We start from the raw sequence: 23,798 nt of genomic DNA, 5'->3' as shown, positions 1-23,798 counted from the left end.
TCTGTTAGAGAAGTGTGAATGGACTAAGGCACTGGGTCACCAAGTGAAATTGAAGCTCAAGAATCTGGCTCTAAGATGCTACCTACCTTAGCTGGTGTTTTTCATGTAATATGAGGTCTGTTTTTCTGATCCAGCAGTCTTGTATTTCTGTCAGAATATACATGAAACTGTGTAGACTAACTTGTTAATTTACAAGCAGGGCAAAGTCTCAAACTCCTCTCACTTATATATTATATAAAATATTTCCGATTATACTTTTTGACAACTCATATTACAAAAAATAGTCTACAAAACAGACTGAAATACTTCTCAAAATGAAATCAATAACATCACTGAATAATCTATTTAGTATTTAAATACTTTTATTTTCAAGATATTGGCTGTTAATTAATTGTACTATGCAAAAAACAGGCAAGCCTCTAAGCCTGTTTTAAAATCAACAAGCTGTAATTACCTTGAAAAGGCATAAATCATGACATGTATACAATAATCATATGTATATGAGTGACTTCTACCAAAAATTTTGAGGTCCACAGTCTATCAATTATGATCAACTGGCTACACATTTGGGGGATATCTAATTTTGCTAGATTGGCTCATAAGATTCAGGAAAGTGCTATACAGTAAGACCTCACTTAATGTGATCAATAGGTTCTGTGACTTTAAGTGAAACATGGTATAATGAAAGAAACCAATTTTACTTAGGCTAATTGATATAAACAAGAATCAAGTTTCTATGCTAACTCATCAATATTATAATGAAACAACATTTAACAAAATGGTGTTATTTGAGGACATGCTGTACTTATGATTTCAGTTTTATTTTAGCAAAAGAATACCAATCACAGTCAGCCAAGTACAGAAACTCAGTGGGAGAGATCTGGGAGGGAACCAGATGCAAAGCTACCATTATCCACAGGGACACATTATTCACTTGCACTTTTTTTTCAACATTAGTTATAAGTTATTGAATAGATATTATGTACCAGGCATCTTTACATATACTATTTCATATGGAATCTTCTTTACCGTATCTCAGTAAGCCAAGTGTCATGATTTTTATTTTTTAATGAAAAAATCCAAGGTCACTCTAAGCAATTAAATAATATCCAAAATCAGATTTCTAGAAGTGTTACACTTTGATATGTGGCAATATGCATTGTATTGCCAACTTGGGAAGCTCATACAAGTTTTAGTGACAAGTTTTTATTGGGATTTCATTAAGTAGGCATGATTGATTGAATCATTGGCTTAGTGATGGAACTCAATTTACAGCTATTTACTCTCCCAAGAGATCAAATGGACCCTTTAATTACATGACTTCTCTTTTTGGCATGACCCCTATCCTGAGTCCTCTTGTTAGCATAAACCAGTGATGGCGAACCTATGACACGCATGTCAGAGGTGACACACAAACTCATTTTTTTGGTTGATTTTTTTTTGTTAAATGGCATTTAAATATCTACACTAATAAAAGAGAAACATGGTAATTAGCATACGACCGCTACCCTTCCCATTGGCTAATCAGCATATCCTTATGCAAATTAACTGTCAGCCAAGATGGCGGCCGGCAGCCAGGCAGCTGGAAGCGAATATGAGGCTTGCTTGCTCCAGTGACTGCAGACTCCAACGTTCCCGCCTGACTTGCCGGCCTCTGAGTTGCAACTCTAAGCAACTATGTACTATGTTGCAAATAAGAAGCTAAACAAAACCCCAGAAACCAGCTTTCAGCCTGCCGGGATCTCAGAGCTAGAGTTATACATTGTTTTGATTATAGAACGGCAAACAAACCAGATATGAAGCCTCAGAGCTAGAGCCAGAGCTAAAGCTGGCCCAGAATAAAATAAAAAAAGAGAAAAAAAAGGAGCGGTTGGGAGCTTCAGTCAACAACCGCCAGCCTGAAAGCAGCCCTCATCTCCTCACCCAGACTGGCCAGGCACCCCAGTGGGGACCCCCACCCTGAAGGGTGTGTGACCAGCTGCAAACAGCCATCATCCCCTCATCCAGGCTGGCCAGGCACCCCAGTGGGAACCCCCACCCTGATCCAGGACACCCTTCAGGGCAAACCAGCCGGCCCCCAGGCCTCTATCCTATATAGTAAAAGGGTAATATGCCTCCCAGCACCGGGATCAGCGTGACAGGGGGCAGCACCCAAACCCCCTGATGGCCCTGCGGCTCTGTGTGTGACAGGGGGCGGGGCCACAACCTCCCTATTCGCCCTGCTCTGCTCCTGACAGGGGAAGGCGCCCCAACCCCCTGATGGGCCCTCCTATGTGTGTGACAGGGTGCGGCACCCCAACCTCCCCCCCACACCCCATGGGCCCTGCTCTGTGTGTGACGGGGTAGAGCCATAGTCTCCCCATTGGCCCTGCCCTGAGTGTGACAGTGGTGGCGCCCCAACCCCCTGATCGGTCCTGTTCTGTGGGTGATAGAGGGCGGCGCCCCAACCCCCTGATCCGCCCTGCTCTGTGTGTGACAGGGGGCAGTGCCCTAACTCCCTTATTGGCCCTACTCTGTGTGTGACAGGGGGGAGCTCCCCAACACCCTGATGGGCCCTGCTCTGTGCGTGACAGGGGGGAGCTCCTCAATCCCCTGATCGGCCCTGCTCTGTGCATGACAGGGGGAAGCTCCCCAACCCCCTGATGGGCCCTGCTCTGTGCATGACAGGGGGCAGCGCCCCAACCCCGATTGGCCCTGCTCTGTGCGTGACAGGGGGTGGCATCGCAACCTCCCAATCCGCCCTGCTCTGTGCATGACAGGGGGCGGTGCCCCAACTCCCCAATTAGCCCTGCTCTGAGCCTGACCAGGGGCTGCACCTAGGGATTGGGCCTGCCCTCTGCCACCCAGGAGCAGGCCTAAACCAGCAGGTCGTTATCTCCTGAGGGGTCCCAGACTGCAAGAGGGCACAGGCCTGGCTGAGGAACCCTCCTTCTCCCCCCCAAGTGCACAAATTTTTGTGCAACGGGCCTCTAGTATAAAATAAATATAAAAAATATAAGTCTTTGTTTTACTATGGTTGCAAATATCAAAAAATGTCTATATGTGACACGGCACCAGAGTTAAGTTAGGGTTTTTCAAAATGCTGACACGCCGAGCTCAAAAGGTTTGCCATCACTGGCATAAACTATGTAGGGGAATCTGAAGGATGCATCATGAACAACAAAGATACACCTATCGTTAGGGAAATTCCAAGGATTTAGAGGCTACCTCCCACAAACTAGGGACAAAGGCCAGCCAATTTTTTCTTTAATTACAGTGTATATTATTAATAACTAGAGGCCTGGTGCACAAAATTCGTGCATGGGAGGGGGTCCCTCAGCCCGGCCTGCACCCTCTCTAATCCAGGACCCCTTGTGGGATGTCTGACTGCTGGTTTAGGGGATGAGGCCTAAACCGGAAGTCAAATATCCCTCTTGTAATCCGGGACCACTGGCTCCTAACCACTCATCTGCCTGCCTGCCTGATCACCCCTAACCACTCTGCCTGCCTGTCTGATGCCCCTAACTACTCCCCTGCCTGCCTGATCACCCCTAACCGCCTCTGCATGCCTGCCTGATTGCCCCTAACCACTCTGCTTGCCTGCCTGATTGCCCCTAACCTCTCTGCCTGACTGCCTGATGCCCCTAACTGCACTTTCCTGCTGGCCGGATCATCCCTAACTGTTCTCTCCTGCTGGCCTGATCTCCCTAACTGCTCTTTCCTGTCAGCCTGATCGCCCCTAACCATTTCTGCCTAAGCCCCACTACCATGGCTTTGTCCAGAAGGTTGTCCAAAAGACGTCCAGTCTAATTAGCATATTACCCTCTTATTAGTATAGATAAGTAAACATGTGGAATACATAAATTTTTAATAGTATATTTAATAAGTGTTTCATTAAGAAACGCCAAGATCTTATTTAACAGGTAGAGCAAGACCTATAGAACTCTATTTTTTGAGGTTGTTATTATCTTATACAAAGAAGAAGGTGTATCAGAAGAATATCAAAGTACTAATGGCTAATTTTAAACAAAAGTATTATTTTGTTTTTATTCAGCCAAGAGAATATTATCACTTGAAACATCCAGAAACATATCATTATCATTGGTTGCAATAATAAATTATAAAACTTCTAAGGTATTTTTCTACTTTAAGACCACATTATTTTGTAATAGTGTGACCTAATACTTCTGTGTGTTTCACACATTCTGAAGTTATGTAAAACATTGATTTCAAAATATGGTCTTATTTCCCTTCTCTTTAGCTCAATAAATGGCACCAATATTCCTTCAAATCCACCCCAGACATCACTCTTTACCTCTCTCCTAAATGTAGAATCCATCACTAAGCCCAATGATTGATGCTCCAAAAAAGAACCTGAATTCAAACATATGTGTTCATCTTTACCTTCACTAACTTTATGTAAAATATATTATCTCTTGCCTAAACTACTGAATTACTTCTATCTGTATTTCAAATGTGATTGAGACCTTAAGGTCACAATGTGAAAGAATACACATTTAAAACACCAATGCCAACCTTTGAAAAATACATTCTATAAAGTTTAATTTATTTTAGTACATGCATATATACCACTGAATGTCCAGTCCTCATAAATATAATCGAAATAGTGTTCTCTAATATACCCTAATAAAAACTTTCATTTTTTCTTTCTTCTTTCCTTCCTTCCTTCCTTCCTTCCTTCCTTCCTTCCTTTTGTTTTGTCCTTGTTCTGGGTACAGGGTAAGAAAGAAGTTTTGGGAGGGAAGCCAAAATGATTGCATAAATTCTTACCAAAGTTCCAAGAGTTAAATCTCTCTTTTTATATTAAATTTAATTTTCACATATTTTACATTTACTATGAGTGTTCTGTTCTTTATAATGGCCCATTTGGTTTAGTAAATTCCACTGATAATGACTGTAGTCAACTGCAACTTCATAAATTTTATTAGAGAAAAAGTCCTTCAGGTGTGTTTTAAGGGGCATATGTTATAAAACTTCACCATGAACTATCAAAAGTGACCATGAAATTTGTCATAGTAGTATTTAATCTATCCAGAAGTCATACACTTTTGTCAAGTTAAAATGATAATAATGTGTCTCCCTTTTGTCTCTTCAGTAAATGACACTATTGTGAAAATGATTGTCCAGTGATGTCAAAATCACTGAGGCAGTGAAATGAATTTTATTACTCATATCTAATAGAGAGTCATTGAACTGTATTAAAATTAAATCTACATTTTATTTCTTGAAATAGAGCATAAGCAGAAACTGAGCTACAGTATTACCGATTTTGAAAAAAAAGTTACTTTTCTACTATTTCAAAAAGTTTTGAAGGTCAAATAAACTTTAGATATTTTTTAAAGTAGTCAATCAAATGCATAATTGCTGGAAAGTCTTTTAAGCACTATGCAATGATGGAGCAGGTATGGCTTGCAGTGCTTACTTCCTTTTTTTTTTTTTTAAATTAATGAAACTACCCAGGATAAAGATTTCATTCCAAACACTCTCATATAGTGTGTTAATTTTGACTAATAAGATAAAGACAGAAGTGTTATATGTCAGCTACTTGAAATTTCCTCAACAGACAGCATGAGAGCTTTTCTGTTTTTATGTGCTCGTCTCATAGCTCTGGTGCCTTTACATAGATGGGATAGGTACCCCAAAGGGAAAAACCAATAGAGTCTTAGGTATATAAATAATTGAGTAGAAGGAGCCCAAGTATCTGGAGACTTCATGAAGTGGAGTCACCACACCAACCCTGTCATGCACACCTTTCAACTTTACATGAAATATAAATATACTCTTATCATCTTTTATTTATGATATTCTGACTTTGGTGCTTCTAGAAAAACCTAATCTCAATGGACATAGTGACATTTCTATGAGGTTAAAGATATTCATGTCAGTGTAATATGCTATAATTTGTTTGTGGCAGGTATTTGACAAAGTAAGAAGTAGAAAATAAACATTTAGAAACTTTAGAGCAATTAACATTTCCATGATATTTTTACTGTATTTGTACAGAAGTATTCATTTGTGATAGAAAAATTTAATAACAGAGATCCTTATGCAAATAATTTCAGATTGTGTAGGTAACATATCTTGTGTGTATATGTGTGTGTTTTGGGTATAATTATTATTTTTATTCATGAATAAATGTATGATGGGGTACAGGCTTTATCTGGAAAGCCTGAAATTGTTAAGTAGCTATAAATGCATTTTGTGTCTGCTCTCAGTTTCTCTTTTCTTGAAAGATAATAAGGAGTCCACTTTAGTTATTCTTGCACCAAATTATATTTCTTGCACCAAATATAATCCAATCCCTAGACATAAGAAAAGTCCCAAGCATCTATGTGAGTCTTCAGACTCTAATAGAAATGGTGAGAGTACCTCAATGTTGAAACATTGGACCTACGATCACCCAAGTTCCTGATGCGAGTGTATAATGATACCAGTTATTGAGAAATGGCTACCACTAAACAAGGTAACTTTGGTCAAGAAATAGGTCAATAAAAATGACAGTTCTTGAGTAACCCAAATTGGTGGAGTTAAAGTAAAGCATTGTTCTAGAAGTGCAATAGCTATTGCTAAAAGGCAGAAAGATAAACGTAGGAAAAGGGAAGGTTGGAAGGAGGGGGGAAGATAAAGAAGAGGCAATGACATTTGTTATATTTCCTACTTGAGGCCCAGTGCACAGATTTGTGCACTGGTGGGGACATTCAGCCTGGCCTGCACCCTCTCGCAATCTGAGACCTCACAGGGGATGTCAGAGAGCCAGTTTTGATCCAATTCCCACAGGAAAGGCCAAAGGACCCCACCGGTGCAAGAATCCGTGCACTGGGCATCTAGTATGAATATAAGACCTTGGTTAATCTCTTCCCACTCTCCACCCTCCCCCCCTTTCTTCTGAGATCCATCAGTCTGTTCCATGTTTCCATGCCTGTGCATTAAGCATCTGCCCCCTGGTGGTCAGTGTGCATCATACCTACCGGTCAAATGGTCACTTAGGCTTTTATATGTATAGATAGCTTCTGTAAGCGTGTGGTGGTAGTGGGATATTACACAGGAAGAAGTTTCAATGGGGCAAATGGTTAATTTATTAAATTATTGCATCATACTTTAGCAAAAATGAAAGTAATATTTGAATATAATAATTACTATTCTCCTACAAAAAATATTTCCCCCAAATAGCCTTTAAAAACAAAAAGGAAACAATAAGTATGTGATGTATGTTTCACAAGCAGCAGAATTTCTTATTCCTTGTCTTCATGATTTTTCAGGCAATATGAAATTCATTTAAATTTTGTTGCTTTATTTATTGTTCAATTTTGTTTCTTATTTGCTATTGAAGAATACTTTTATAAAGTCTATCAAATATCCAACTTAATGAGTACTCCACCCTCTATTTCTATTGTTGACTATGAACAATACAGGGAAAAAAAAGCAAAACAGCTTTATTATCACCTAATGCCTCTTAAAGATAAACCATGGTTCTATTATTAGGGGATATTGGATGTCTTTTTCAATCAGACATAGAGAAAATGTAATTGTTGACACTCAATAACATTTAACATGAAAGGGCTGTAAATATAATTATAATTCTCAAAATAAATCAGTGATGTTTCTTGAATAAACAAAAAGAAAGGGAAATAGAACAAAATTATAAAATAATTATAATAACAATAATAAACAGAATCAAGAATAACAAAGATATGTATTAAGAAATCAGAAATGAACAAAATGTAGAGGAGAAAAAGGTTTTACTTGTCCCTCTTAGGTTCCCAGACTGGATCTGTAAATTAAATGGACAAAGGACATTTTAATAGGAGAAAATCATACAAATTTATTTAATACTAGAGGCCTGTTGCATGAAAAGATTCGTGCAATAGGCCTTCCCTTCCCCTGGCTGCCGGCACCGGTTTTCCTCTGGCGCCCGGGACCCAGGCCTTCGCTCCGGCCGGAGTCACCTTCAGTCTTCGCTGCTCTGGCCGGAGCCACCTTCAAGCCTTTGCTGTTCCAGCCGGAGCCGCCTTCAGTCTTTGCTCCACCACTTCGCACCTACGTATGCAAATTAACCACCATCTTTGTTGGCGGTTAATTTGCATATCTTGCTGATTAGCCAATGGGGGCGTAGCGAAGGTACAGTCTATTACCATGTTTGTCTATTATTAGATAGGATGATTTTTACATGTCATGGAAGTTTTCTTACAGGGTTTCCACCCTGATAGATGAGTAAGGAAATTTACTGTCTTGTAGGCCCAGGAACATAATGATATTTTCAAGGGAAACTTAAAGAGAGAAGGATGCACCAAAAGTAATAGGTACTACAGAACAAATCTGATGCTAAGTTTTTGGTTTGACTTCATAATAGAGCAGTTGTTTCCGACTATGGCATATGGACCCTCTCTGAAGGCCAGAGGGAAGGTAGGGGTGGAGGGTGTGTATGGGGGAGATATTAACCATATATGCATATATCACAGTCCCTAGACACAGACAAGGTGGCAAAGTCTTGGGAGCTGTGGGTGCGGGAAAAAGGGGGTCAATAGGGAAAAAACAACAACAACCAAAAAAAAAAAAGAAGGGCAAGCAATTGTGCAGCTAAATGACAAGGAGGGGAGTGGTATTATGTTGAAGTTCAGCAGATACCAGAGAGGTTGACTTTAAAAGTTATAGTTTGTTTCCTTTCCAGGAGACAGTCTGACAGATGTCCTAAGGAGGTGTCTTATCAATATTATTCCCAAGCCAGTAAAATATACTTACAGCAAAACTTATAAAGAGTTCAAAAGGGGTTTATCTGAAAGGGGGTGGGGGGACTCTCTACTAACTAGAGTCTCCTTGGTGTGAATTATTCCTGAGTTGTGAAAAACAGCAGGGAGGAGGAGGATGCAAGAATGGAACCTTGAGAGTAGTTTGAACAGAGGCTGTTTGAATCACAGGAGCCAACAATCTTGAGGCTTAATTTCCAGGTGCATCTCATAAATTATGGAAAGCCACAACAAAGAAAAAGAGAGGACCTTTTCTGTCTTTACAATAATTTTTATACACTTATAACTTTTGCTAATTTTTGATGATTTACTCTTTTGGGTTGGGAAGTTTTGCCTTTTTTCAACTGTCAAATATTAGCTTTTCCCTTTCTCTACTACAAACAAAGTTACTTTCATAATGTAGAAAATCATCTGTTGATCCAGTTATTTGCTTAATTTATGCTATGCAAATAAAACCTTTTATTTTGTCTGATTCAGACTTAATGATAATATTAATATGGGTTTTGTTTATCAGAAAAAATATTTAAAAATCTATTTCTACAAATTGACTCTTTTAAAATAATTGTCAATTAGTAAACAATCTTTTAGAGTTGACACCTTTTGAGTTTTTCTGTGAACAATTATCATGTATAGCTGTAATCACAGTTCTAGTGGTCTGTTTATTTATTTTTATTTTTTTTAATTTATCAAGGATTTTCTAAGGACTAGACATTGGGCTAAGTGATTCAAATAACTTTTATAATTAATCTTCTTAATATCATTATAGTGAGAAAACTCAGGAACAAAGATGTTAGGCAATTTGCCATAGTCACATACCTGGAAAAAGGCAGAGCCTATACACAAGCCTATGTTATCTGAATCCAAATTATAACCTCTTAGCCACTAAAATATTTCTTTTTTTTTAATATATTTTATTGATTTTTTACAGAGAGGAAGGGAGAGGGATAGAGAGTTAGAAACATTGATCAGCTGCCTCCTGCACACCTCCCACCGGGGATGTGCCCAAAACCAAGGTACATGCCCTTGACCGGAATCGAACCTGGGACCTTTCAGTCTGCAGGCCGACACTCTATCCACTGAGCCAAACCAGTTAGGGCCACTAAAATACTTCTTGAATGTATAAGGACATTTCTTGTATATTATCAAACTTGCTATAAATGTAAGGAAAAAATATATACCTAAACTAGTAAGATTGAAGTTCATTTAGTAATTCCTAGAACTTAGATTCTTATTTTAGTAAATTCTTTCTTTTGAATTTATAGTTCTAAAGAGAAAAAAGTAGATTGAAAAATACTTAAATGTTTCTTTTTCAGAGGACTTACAGAAGAGAGAAAGGCACCCTAAAATTGTTCAAATCAGAGTGACTTAGCATTGTTAACAGAAGAATTCAAAGGCATCAGTTGGTCAGCAGTTCCTAAGGATTCATCATAAAATATTTTAGGATTTTTTTCTGAGCCTCTAAAGAGATGACCAAACAGAAATACCTTCCTCATACCAAGATTTAGCAGTATTAGGTTTACCAGGACCAGTGGGAGGTGGTTAGAGAAAAAAAATAATAATAATTGCTTTCTACATCTTACTCTAAGCCTAATTCAGATCCCTCCTCCAGACCTTTCTATCCTGTTAAGTAAGTTCTCTAGTAAATCATTCTTATCTTCCCAAGCAATGTTGCCTCAACTTCTTTAACATCTGCCACTTAAATCTATAACAGCACTTACTCAGGGTATAGAAGTCATTTTCTTACAAGTATATTCCTTTCCACTGTCCTGGATGTAAAATTAGGCCTCCAATATTGACTTGAATTCCTAGCATTGCAAGATGTATTCAGTGAATATTTGATAGGTGAATATGTTGAACATAAACATATCACGTTTAACTTATTATTATCCTATAAATTATAGAGAATAATTTATTCACTTTAATATGAACCTGTAATTTCTATATGCTTACAGAATTCCAAGCCAATTGAAGAACTGAGTTTTTTTCTGAAAATTCCTGAGTTATTATGCTTGGTGTTTTTTTAAAAATTAATAGCATAATATATGAAAAGCAGCATTTGTCAAAAAAATTTTTCAATCACTAAAATAATGTTTTTTGTGACCATAGATCTACCTAATTCAGGTTATGAATGTATGTCTAGAAATGTGTGATATGTTTCTTAAAGATATCCTATATAATAAAAGGCTAATATGCAAATTGTCCCCTTGACTGGGAGTTCAACCGGGAATTTGACCAGGGAGCAGGGCCGGCCAATGGCTGGTGGCTCTTGCCCCAAGCCAGCCCCGTTCCTGATCGCCCTCCCCACCCCGATGAGGGGTGGGGCCGGCCCAACCCCACCCATGCACAAATTTGTGCAGTGGGCCTCTAGTGTACTAATATAAGCTAAACAACTTGATAAGCAACGAACACATGGAAAATTAGAGACCAATCATCAAAACCTAAGTAAGTATTTAGTTGACTGAGTAATCTACTTCTCTGTTTCTACTCTTTCAGATAACTAGTCAGTGTTGTTGACTTTGTAGGATGTAGAAAAATTAATGTAGCATGTTTACATCTATAATAATAAAAGAGTAATATGCTAATTAGATCAGACATCTTTCTGGATGACCTTCTGGACAAAGCCAGGACTGCGAGGGAAGCCTGGGTCCTGGGTGCCGGAGGTAAGCCAGTGCCAGTAGCCAGGGGAAAAAAGGCCTACTCTTGCACAAATTTCATGCATCAGGCCTGTAGTTTATAATAAGAAGATAATGAGGAAAAAGGAAAAGAATTAATTCAATTAGTATTGATTAAATTAATATAATTAAAAACCATTAAAATCTATATTTTTGGCATATTTTTCACTATGAATGGCCTACCCATTGAGTAAACATTTAGCTGACAAGGAGGGTTTCTCAAAGTTTTTGTGTTGGTTAATGGTTCAAAATTTATATATCTCCTTTTATAGGATAGAAGCAGTTTCATTGAAGTTATTTGAAATAACATCCTGCAGAGGCTGGAAGTAGTACAAACACTCTGATTAAAAAAAAAAAAAAAAAGAAAGAAAGAATGGAAAATTAATATGTAGCACATGTAAATGGAAAAGTAAATTTGCATAAAGACTCCTTTTCAAGTTTTATAATTTACATGATTTATTCTTTTATTTGGTCATTTCCTTACTTGTTTTAACATAAGACCAGTCTGAGTCTGGAAACACTTTAGCTTTCCCTTTACTACATTCTTTGGTATAACCCTGCTAGTTCAATTCAGTAGTCAAGCTTTTAGTCTCCATGGTTACTTTTGCAAATGTAATTTGGTGAGAAGATCAGAGTAAAAATCAATCAGAGCAGTGCTTGGACATGCAATTTAGTTCTTCTCCTTAATGTATACACTTCATTACTTGCTTCCTAGAATCTTTAGAAGTTATATTAGTTTTTTAATTGACTTGAAACTAGTTTTAATATAATTCCTCTTTTCAAAGGTATAAAATAAAAAATAAGTTTCCTATAAACTTCTTCCATACCTGTTAATATCTAAATATATCATTTGTACCAGATAATTATTGCACATCATTTACATCTGATAATAGAAATGAGGTGGGAGGGGGCTTGAAAAAGCATGGGCATTCAACTATGTATTTTTTTTTTAATTTAAATTTTTTATTGTTTAAAGTCTTACATAAGTCTCCTTTTTCCCCCCTTGACCTTTCCCCACCCACCCAACCCTCCAGCACATGCCCTTCCCCTCCCCCTTGTGTCCATTGGTTATGCTCATATGCATGCATACAAAAATAGTACCAGAGTCACAGAAGTATTGAGGAGACTGTCCAACCTATGAGGGAAAGTGTGGGGTGAGGGGGTAAGAGATCAATCAAATATGTATTATTTTTAAAAGGACTTCAACATTTTGTTTGTGAGGGAATGAGGAATGGGGGATAGGGGATGAGACAATTATGAATTTCCAAACAGTTGTATCTCAACTTTTTGACTTACTACTAAACAGAAAAATAGTTATTTAAAAGCATATTCAAATATCTTAACTAACAATGATGATCTCCTAAGATGGGGGAAAATGTGGTAGAATACAAATACACTTATATTAGATAAAGACATCAATATGTAATTAATATGTTATCTATACAATAAGAGTTATCTCCAGAAATAATGATTTTACCTATATCTGGCAAACTTCTGATTACAGAACATCTGCTCTTTTTATTATTCTGCAGTAACCCTTTAAGCCTCAAAGAACCTTACCTCATCCTTAGCTCAGAATGCCATAAAAACCTCATTTTAACTTTCTGCCCCTGAATCTCTCATGTATGTGGGGTCTCTGATTATGTCATGTATATAGGATTCCCAGGAATATGCATGTAAATTAAATTTGGTCATTTTCTCTTCTTAATCTTCCTCATGTAGATTTAATTATTAGACCAGTCAAAAGAACCTAGGGAGGTAGAGAAAAATGTATCTCTCCCCCACAGTAGCAAAGTCCTTGTCCAGGGGATAGATTGTGAAAAGCAACTATGTTTATCAGGTGTCAACAACTTTTTTATAAAGGATTAGAAAGTAAATATTTTAAGATTTATGACCATCTGGTTTCCATTGCAACTCTTTATCTGTAAGCAGCCACAGATAATGCATAAAGAAATATTCATGCCTCTGTTTAAATAACACTTTATTTATAGACACTGGAATTTGAATTCTATGTAATTTATGTGTCATAAAATATTACTATTCTTTACATTATTATTTAAAGATATAAAACCATTCCTAGCTCATAGGCCATAAGGAAACAAACAGCGGGCTGCATTTGGCCCACAGCATATTTTGCAGACTCCTAACCTAGATCATTGCTTCACCTTGCCACCAATAGAGAAGAAAAGAGGGAAAGAACAAATTTCCTAAAGTGAAATAGAAAAACAACTAAAGGAGAAATACACTAATTTCTACTGTCGAAGGATGTAACACAGTGAAATGCTCACTCTCCCTGATTCCATTTGGTTTGGGCCTCATTGTTCCCATGGCCTTCAGGCTAATAGCTCCTGCTTTAGACATGTTACTCCTTAGAGGAGTTTTGCTTGGGGCTTGAGTTTTTACAGAAACAACCACTCCCACTTTTTCCTTCCCTTGACATAAAAGAAGCCTGAACTGTATTTTTCAAAGATGGATTTGAGAAGCTACTAGAGCTCTTATCTTCTTGACTGGGATCTTTTTGATCAATAAAACTTCCTTAATTCAAACTCTGATGTTTTGAGTTTTGGACTTTGAAAGCATCAAGCACATGGGCTTTGGATGGGTAACAAAGACAAATACAAATAAAGTAAAAGACTTAATTCTTTCTGTGGAAAATAACACAAGAGATTTTCTTGCCCTTCTTTTTTTCTCAGAAAGTTTACTTTAGAAAAAATGTAATCTTTACTATTTTATCCTACCTTTTAAATGTATACAAATTCTTTCAAAAACTAGATAAGACTTTTGTCAGCTTTATCAAGGGAGAATGCCTGTCTCAAGGGCCTGGGAGCCATCTCTTTGAAGTGTAATAAACAAGGAAGGTTACACCCCTACTTCCCATGTCCTATAGGAGGGTGGAAGTCTAATTCTGGTGGAGCCCTTGCTCCAGGTTGCAAAATTACTTGCTGCCTTAAGTTTTTGTATGTGTGTTTTTCCTGGATACAGCTTGTGAACTAATATAAATGATCATCCCAACTACCAGATAAAGATAGTATGAATTATGTTGGACAAATGGTGCTATCCAATGCATTTACTTGTGGACTAGTTATATATCTTAAAATTTATGCATTTATCTGCTTGGATATATAAAATGATTATATTTCTTTCTGTCTTTGCAATATCTTAATAATAAAAGTTTTCCTTACTGCCTTTGTGAAGAAGATTTTTTAAAATTTATTTTTCCAACACTGCCACCCACTTACCATATTACTGCTAGGTTCACTGTCATATAGAGTAGTAATGGATGGAGTAAAAGACCATGAGTGTTCAAGGAAAATAATTTCTTCATGTACTAATGAAGCAGAGAGAAGCATATATATTTTTTGAACATTATCCTCAGGGATTCAGGCATCATATTCACACAATAAAGTTAGATGTCCCTCACATGTTTCCCATACCATCCTAGAAATTATTTTTCAACATTATTTGGTGTGATGTAATCATGTGTTTATTATTTTGTCTTCTTTCACGTCTGTGAGCCACGTGTAGGGAATGTGCACTGAACACAGTGCCTGGCACGTGCAGGGTTGTCATTTCCATTTCCCTGCCATGGACATGAAATGCAAATAAAATAAAATTAATAATTTCACTTTTACAGTGTTTTACATATACTCTGAATATATAATATTGTGTGTGTAGTAGTTTGTGTTAATTTTCATTTATTTTCAAGTATAAGAAACTTAAATGTCAATAAATTTTCAATTCCCAAAAGCCAAAAATCAATATAACAATGATCAATTGAAAGTATCATATCAATGTATGTGATATATAAATTCACTTAATAGAGTTTATATATATGAAGTACCTAATTGTGACTATCATATTATAGAAACTTAGAGCAAAAATAATTTATAACATTTATATTATTACAAAAGATTAATTTTACATACAAGACAACAATAATCCACATGATTATATGTTAGGCCTTTTGAAATTACTTAGTAGGGTAATTATCTAGTAGAATATTTATAAGGAAACTTTGTAGGTAACAAATTAATAAAACTTGCCTATAGGGGAGGAAAAGTAATTTTCCCTCTACCCTTCTGGGTTCTTGGCTGAAATTCCCCAGTAAATAAATGACAGATTAGTCGGAGAAAAATAAACAGAAGTTTAATAACATATATACTTCCTGTTACATGGGAGATACCCAGGAAACCTGAGTACCTTTCTGAAATGGATCAAGCCACCTCCTTATATACTATCGCCAGCTAAAGACAAAAATGTTGGGGGTAGGGGAGTCAGTTATGGGAGGTTATCAGGGAAAGTAAGGTAAACATGGTTGTGGTTTTATGAAGATTTAGGTCTTTACCTTTTTTATTGTTAATGGTTTCTAGAGATTTAGTCACCCTTCTCTTCCTCTCTTCCTCTTACTAAAAGCAAGGCACCCTTACAAACGGAGGTTTCCCTTATAAATGCCAATGTCCCTAACAACTTCTACTAGGTTTTCAGCTTTTCCTATGTTTTCTGTTTCTTCAAAAATAACCAGCTCAAGATAATTTTTGTGGACAAAACAGGGGCCACATACTAAACCTGACAAACTTAGGGGAGGCTTGCATGGGGAGGCTTACAACTCAGAGACCCAAAGTAACCACATAGGATGATCTGAAATGAAAACTTTCTAACTAAAAGTAGTCATGGTGGGTAGCCATGCCATTAGGCCCATATCTTCTTTGACAAAATTCAGTCTTTACCTTAACTGAGAGTGTCTGTTGTCTTTTTGCATTTCAGATAACATACTTTTGGAAAATCAGAGTATCCCCCTTTTTCCAGGCCCCCTCAGGGAAAAATCTCCCACCAGAGCACAAGACCATGGAACCCTTCATTGTTATCAAACACCATCTCTAAGTGTTGTAATGTTAATTGTAAACTATGCTGCACCCACCAATGTTAAAGAGATTTTTGTCTCTCCAATTTACTCTTTACCCAGTTTCAGAGATTTCCCCCTGCTGTGTTTTCTCGTGCCTCCCTATTCTGCCTCCAGTGAATTTAATGTAACTCTCCTTATGCATCCTCCATTGATCGTAATTTATAAAATAAACTGCAAAACTGTCATTCTCCAGGGCATTTTCTCAATCCATTGAGATTTTGCTTCCCAGCAATTGTCAGTTTGGCTCAAATAAACTCATAAAAATTCTGTACAGGTTTGGGCATTTCTTACCTAGACATCCTTATGCCAAAGAAGTACATTTTGAGGTGGTAAATTCTGCTCCTCTTGATGCCTAAGGGGTCAATTTTAACTCTCATTTCTCTTATTATTTGTACTGCAACTTTAATCTCTTTAAAACTACTGAAAACTATGTATAGTTTTCATGAGTGACATGGATATGTTTAAAAGAAGAATTACCCAAAGCTTTAAAGTCTTAAAAACTTTATTTATTGATTTGAGAAAGAAAAAGGAAAGGAGGGAGGGAGGAAGGGAGGGAGGGAGGGAGAAAGAGAGAGAGAGAGATTTGTTGTCCCACTTTCTTATGTACTCATTGGTTGATTCTTGTATGTGATCTGACTGGGATCAAACTTGAAACTATGGCATATATGGATGATGCTCCAACAACTCAGCTACACAGCCAGGGCCCCAAAATCTTAAAAAGTTTAATAGAAACACTTCAACCTAGAAATATAAAACTATAGACATGTCACTATTATATTTTCACTCATGTTTTAATGTTAATTTTTTAGAATTATTTATGTCACAAGTGTGAGCTGATTGGTTACACATTTTTATTTTCTAAATAGATTTTCTAGTTTCTTTAAACCATATATGATGTAATTAATAATTTGAACTCCTTATACGCTTTTGGGTAACCAGTGTGGACATAACTAGGGTATATGCAAGTTCAGTGATTAAAAGTAACATCGTAGGGTGATCTGATCATAAAATTCTAACTGGGCAGGTCATGGTATGTAGTCAAGCCGCAGGCCAATAACTTCTTTAGTAAAATGTTTTGAAGCAAGTCCTGTCCATTGTTCTTGTGCATGTAGGTTAAAACTCCTTTGAAATGCCAAAGTAATTCCAGACCCCTTGGAGGTGTAACAATACTCAAGGGAGCATAAAATCTTAACAATCCTGTACCTTACTTTCTTCCACCTTCATGTAATCTTCCTTATGTCCTCTTCTTAATTCCAAATGTATAAAGGAAAGTGCAAAGCTATCATTCTCCAGAGTATTTTTAGATCTTGCTTCCTGGTAATGTTGTCAGTTTGGCTCAAATAAATTCATAAAAATTCTCTACAGATTTAGAAGTTTGTTACATCTTCACCAGTATTTCTCAGGAAATTGCACAAGTATTTCTACTCTCATTTAATCAATTGTTCTAGTATCCAGGCTAAATATATCATCTTTTAAAATTTTATTCAAACTGTAAGATTATGTTTTGCTGGCCTTTAAGACACAAGATAAAAAGAAAAATCAACACTACCATGTTTGGAGCTTTGGAAATGATTGTAGTACCTAGTAAATAATTTTCAGCTGTGTTACTATTATCATTAAAATTGAAAATAATTGTAGAATATTCTAAGATTTTATAGTACTATTTCCTATATAATAAATAGGTAATATGCAAATTGACCATCACACCTTCGCTGGAGATGGCCACCCCCATGTGGTCACAAAATGGCCATGCCCATGTCATCACAAGATGGCCACCACAAGATGGCCACCACAAGATGGCCAGCAGGGGAGGGCAGTTGTGGGCGAACAGGTAACAGGAAAGGGCAGTTGAGGGTAACCAGGCCAGTAGGGGAGCAGTTAGGTGTTGATCAGGCTGGAAGGGGAATGGTTAGGGGGTGATCAGCTGGCAGGCAGAAGCGGTTAGGGGCAATCAGGAAGGCAGGCAGGCGAGTGGCTGGGAACCAGCAGATAGGGATTGTGAGTGGAATGTCAGACTGCCTGTTTGTCCCACAGGGATTGGGCCTAAACCAGCAGTCGGACATCCCCCGAGGGGTCCCAGATTGGAGGAGGTACAGGCTACGCTGAGGGACACCAGCCCCCTCACAAGTGCACGACTTTCGTGCACTGGGCCTCTAGTATAAAAATAAGTAATAGTCAAGGGATATCATAAATTCCTAACTGAACAGTATTGTGGAAAAACTAGTCTTATTGATGCTATTTTCTATGCTTCCTATATTTACTGGTAGAGATGCCTTATAAATTAAATAGCCAAATAGTGATTCTTCTGTCTTTAGCAGAAATTTCATCTCAAAGGGGGATCTTTAGGGTAACTGAATACTAGATTGGAGACATAGTAAAGTAGGTGCTAAGTCCTAGAACTCATTTAACTTGTGACCATAGTGGACAATGTTCTTTTCAGTAAATGGCACAATGATGTCTCTTCACCCTATCCTATATAATAAAGAGGTAATATGCAAATTGACCCTCACAAGATGGCTGCTTACAACCAGGATGGCTGGGGGGTTAGTGAGGGATGACCAAACAACTGAACAGCAGGCTGTGTGGGGTGACCAGGCCGGTGAGGGGGGACCAGTTAGGGGCAACCAGGCCATCAGAGGAGGGCAGTTGGGGGTGAGCAGGCCAGCAGGGGGGACAGTAAGAGGCAACCAGGCCGGTGGGAGGGGTAGTTGGGGTGACCAGGCTCATAGGAGGAGGGCAGTGAGGGACGACTAGGCCATCTGGGGGGAAATTAGGGGTGACCAGGCTGGCAGGGGGGAGCAGTTGGGAGCAACCAGACCAGCAAGGGAGGAGGCAGTTGGGGGTACCTGGCCAGCATTGGGGGGCAGTTAGGGGCAACCAGGCTGGCACACAGAGGCAGTAAGGGGCAATCAGGCCAGTGGGGAGTGCAGTTAGGGGTGACTAGGCAGACAGGCAGGCAGGTGAGCGATTAGGAGCCAGCAGTCCAGGATTGTGAGAGGAATGTCTGACTGCTGGTTTAGGCCCAATCCCTGGGGGGGGGTCCCAGATTGGAGAGGGTGCAGGATGGGCTGAGGGGACCCCACCCACACACACACCCATGCACGAATTTCATGCACCGAGCCTCTAGTCTCATATAAGCTTGGAGTTCATTGTCCAAACTGCTTCAATGTCCTCATATGGCAAATTGGGTGCACAGACTCATTGCATGCAATATAAACAGTACTAGGCTAATATGATCTAAACCTAAAAATACTTGGTTTGAATGTATTTGTTTGGAGAAAATTTACATTCAGGCAAAAAATTTTTCTTATGTGGAAAAATACATTGGTAAATTTATTAACCAAGTTTTAAATATGACCACTGGAAATTTTTATTGTTTAAAAATAGAGATATACCAGTTTATCTTCTCCTCTATTCTTTGAAATTTCAAAAGTAAATATTATACCTCAATTACTATTAGCTAATGCTATTTGTGTGGTCAGTGTATTGGAGAAAATATGTTTGTATAAAAAATTGAATATGCTAATAACTACTAAACTGTACACTTAGAAATAGTTAAGATGACAATTTTCATGTTATGCACTTTTGATTTTATATATATATATATATATATATATATATATATATATCTCCTATCTAATAATAGACAAACATGGTAATTGACTGTACCTTTGCTATGCTTCCCATTGGCTAATCAGGGTGATATGCAAATTAACTGCCAACAAAGATGGCAGTTAACAGCCAACAAAGATGGCGGTTAATTTGCATACATAGACGCAATGCTGGGAGGCGAAAAGGGAAGGATGGAAGAAGCTGCCTGCCTCTGACGGTGATTGGAAACCCAGGCGGCAGGCAAGAGCCGGCCTGCTCCCCGACCCATGATCGCAGAACTGGAGCCGCCTTTGCCCGCCTCCCGGCCAGTGATTGGAGAAGCCGGGCAGGGCAGGGAAGAGGCGGCCTCCAGCAGCCGCCAGCAGCCGCCTCTTCCCTGACCCCCCCAGCCAGTGTTCGGAGAAGTACCTGTATTTTTTTTTTCAAAGTACCTGTATTTTTAATAATTTCTTGACATGGTAAAATAATTTTACTTTGTGATCCAAGGGTGGTGAGGTGAGGAGAAGGAGCAGCAGAACAATCCAACAAACAAAAAGGGAAACAGAAATGCATGGTGGAAGGGATTTGAAGGGTGAGCAGGGGCATTGCCCAACTAAAATGCAATTGGTTTGTTACTGAATACTATTCATAGGAAGACAGCATCCTGACTCTTTCTCTATACAGCATATTGGGAGTAAAAATGATGCATCCAGGTGGAAATATGATTAGGGATTGGAAGACAGACAGGGAAAGAAGAAGTCAGAAATAGACACTGAGAGAGTCACTGGCTGGCTGGCTGCAAATACTGATTCTCCAGTAGTGATAGAATAAAAAAGTGGGGGATATCTCTGGAAGATTCAAGAGATAGGGTGCAACTCTTCTATGGTTTTGACTTGCCCACTAGATTTCCACATACACATGTGTACATGCCTATGTTTGCATGCACACACATATACACATAACTGACTGCCCTCCCTGGAAGCACAGAAGAAGAAGAAGCCGCCAGAAGAAGAAGCCGCCCACCTTTGGTCCAGGCGCTAGCACCTGTGGCTGGCTGCAGCCCAGGAGACAGAGAAGCCACCCGCCCGAGGTCCCTGGCTGCAGCCACCCAGAGAAGCTGCCAGCCCTGTGGTCCAGGGCACCAGCGCCTGTGGCCAAGGAAATAGATTCCCTCTTCTCCTACTGCAGTCATTACTTCAATATCCCCCTTCTGAATTTCTCTCCTGTGCTGCAACCCAACTACACTTTTCATCGGAAGGATACAGAGAGAGCAGTGTTAAAAGCTTACATTTTTAAGCTGGTAAGGTTGGTACTTAAACAAATAAATGGAAAACTAGAGTCCTTAAGGTAACAAAGGCTACAAAGGACAGGGACAGCGCATGACCTATTATATCCAGTAATCCATATGGGGACTGAAAACTTTGCAATGATGACAATTAGTGAAGATATGAACCAACTAAAATAGTTGACAGGGACAATTCTTCCATCTTTGAAAATATCTACATCAAATCTGTTTAAATAGATTTTCATCTACATAATATATCGCATTCTGACAAGACCACCACCTCAACCAATGTGGTCAGTGTTGTGTTGATAAATGTTTAATAAGTGAAGGTCCCCTCCCCCCCCTCGAGTGCACAAATTTTTGTGCACCGGGCTACTAGTGTGTGTAGTGTGTGTGTGTGTGTGTGTGTGTGTGTGTGTGTGTGTGTAAAATATGTTTTTTGATGAGAGAGAGAGACAGAGAGAGAGAGAGATTGGTTGAGTCCCATATGTACCAGGACTGAGGATCTAAGCCACAACCTAGGTATGTGCCCTGTCCAGGAATTGAACCCATAAACATTTTGGTGTATGAGAGATGACTCTCCAACCAACTGAGCCACCCAACCAGGACATATATATTTTTTAAAAAATCATTGATACTTTCTTAGTAGCTCATACTTATAATGACATTGCTTTTCTGAAAAAAAAAGTGACTGAAAAATTGACTACATATACATGTTGGGAAATATCAAATTTACTAACAGTTTCTTGACACAAAATACAAACTATTAATCAATATTTTCTTTGGTTATTAGATTTTGACACATTTTACCACCCAATAGTATAACTCAATTCCATGGTTTATATTGACTCAAAAAGAGGGATTTTCTTGCCTTTTTTAGATCCTGCACAATTATCAGCAGTCTCATTATGGGATGTGTCTTTTCTAAGCACCAATGCTGGAAAACAATACTAACCTGTTTCAAGTGAGTAACTACAGAAGAAAACAATAATTAAAGATAGCATTTGTGTAGCCGTGGCTGGTGTGGCACAGTTGGTTAGAGCATAATTGTCCCATATACCAAAAGGTCGTGAGCTTAATTCCCCATTAAGGCACATACCCAGGTTGTAGGTTTAATTCCCAGGTGAGAGGCAATCAATTCGTTTCTCACATAGATGTTTCTCTCTCTTTCCCTCTCCCTTCCTCTCTCTCTAAAACCAATAATAACGTATCCTGGGTCAGAATTAAAAAAAAAAAAAAAGATTGCATTTTTGTAAGCATAGCATTTCAGAGGCAATAAACATGTTAGGATGGAGATATAAACTTCTTGAATTTTGAAAAGTTAAACAATAAAAATTGCCTATCTTTCTTGATTGAAGAATGATACACTGATAAAGCAAATTTTCTATCATTTATTAATTGTATTTAAAATTTACATGGATCTATTAAAGACATTGCGTAATGTTTCCACTTTATGCCGTAAACAGTGACAAACATGTGGCATAAAATAATATGCATATCAATGTAACAAGTTTGAAAAGTGGGGAGTGAAAATCTGAAGTCTGCCTTCATTCTAACAATGATTATTAACACTTAAAATGAACGGATCCTAGATTTCCGTCTCAAAATCCTAAGTTGTTGTTTTTTTATAAAGAAAATTCTAAAGGACTTCAACATGCAATGGATATACATATATAAATAACACTCAGAATAACTAGCTTCCATGCTTACGACCTCAACATAAGGCAAAAGCCCATAATTGCACTGATACTCCGGCTCATTGTATTCAAAAAGCAAAGCAATGTGATAGCCTAATGAAACAATCCTTTTTGTCTGCCAGCTTCAAGTCACTAATACAGTTGCAATAAAAACCAACCATGGCTTCTGATGGCATATGCAGCTTTGATTAGCAGGACAGTTTGTCTTCTGAATGTCTGAGCCAAGCATGAATCTGTTTCTCTAATTATCCTTGTAGGTTAGGTTAGGAAAATGAGGAAGACACATGTTTGTTTTTATAAAACATAATTCTGCCTCCTGGTCTGACCATATCTGATTAGGAGACCAGTACACCAATCAGATTCTGTCAGATGGAAATATCATGTCTTCTACACTGGGCAACCTCTTGAATATTGTCAGATATTATCAAGCAATTATAAATAATGAAATTATCCATGTCACACATATTGGTTTCTCCTTTTAATTGCTCAAGAAAAACAAGCCTTTGGTAACTCCAGCTATTGTATGCTACAATACAAAACAAATTACCAATGACCATTCCTGAGCTAATACATGGCCAGATGTTGTTCCCATAGTAGTTTGTTTTCTAGAATTCTGTTTGATCTTCTACCTCAATTGACATCAGTAGGTGAATCTGCAGAAATCCTTGTTCTTGAAGAGTTCACATCTCAGGAAATTCTTATTCTTGCCCTCTGATATAAAAATAACTACTCCAGCAAATAAAATCTCTCCAAATAAAAATAAGTCAAGGTTGCTTGATGACTACTACACAGGCACCTGCTCTCCCAATATTCAAGGAAGCCATCTGTTGAAACAATTAAACACAATTTAAGAAATTACTTTTTTGAAAAATATACAAATTCTACTATATTTAAGACACTTATCTG

The 23,798-nt window shown here is 38.1% G+C and overlaps 1 protein-coding gene across 1 annotated transcript in view; it reads right to left on the bottom strand.

The window, feature by feature from the left end:
• Nucleotides 1–22,619: 22,619 nt before the first annotated feature.
• Nucleotides 22,620–23,798, bottom strand: part of KLHL1 (kelch like family member 1) — a 380,716-nt gene continuing 379,537 nt past the window's right edge. Inside the window, exon 11 of the mRNA XM_070408965.1 lies at nt 22,620–23,716. Coding sequence (XP_070265066.1) covers nt 23,657–23,716 — 60 coding nt within the window. The 3' untranslated portion in view covers nt 22,620–23,656. The remainder of the gene's footprint in view (nt 23,717–23,798) is intronic.

Source organism: Myotis yumanensis, unplaced genomic scaffold (genome assembly GCF_028538775.1).
Source record: "Myotis yumanensis isolate MYYU_CA2020_CCGP unplaced genomic scaffold, mMyoYum1.0.hap1 SCAF_3, whole genome shotgun sequence".
NCBI lineage: Eukaryota > Metazoa > Chordata > Mammalia > Chiroptera > Vespertilionidae > Myotis > Myotis yumanensis.
Note: the sequence above shows the minus strand (reverse complement) of the source record. Positions and strands in the feature narration are given on the sequence as shown.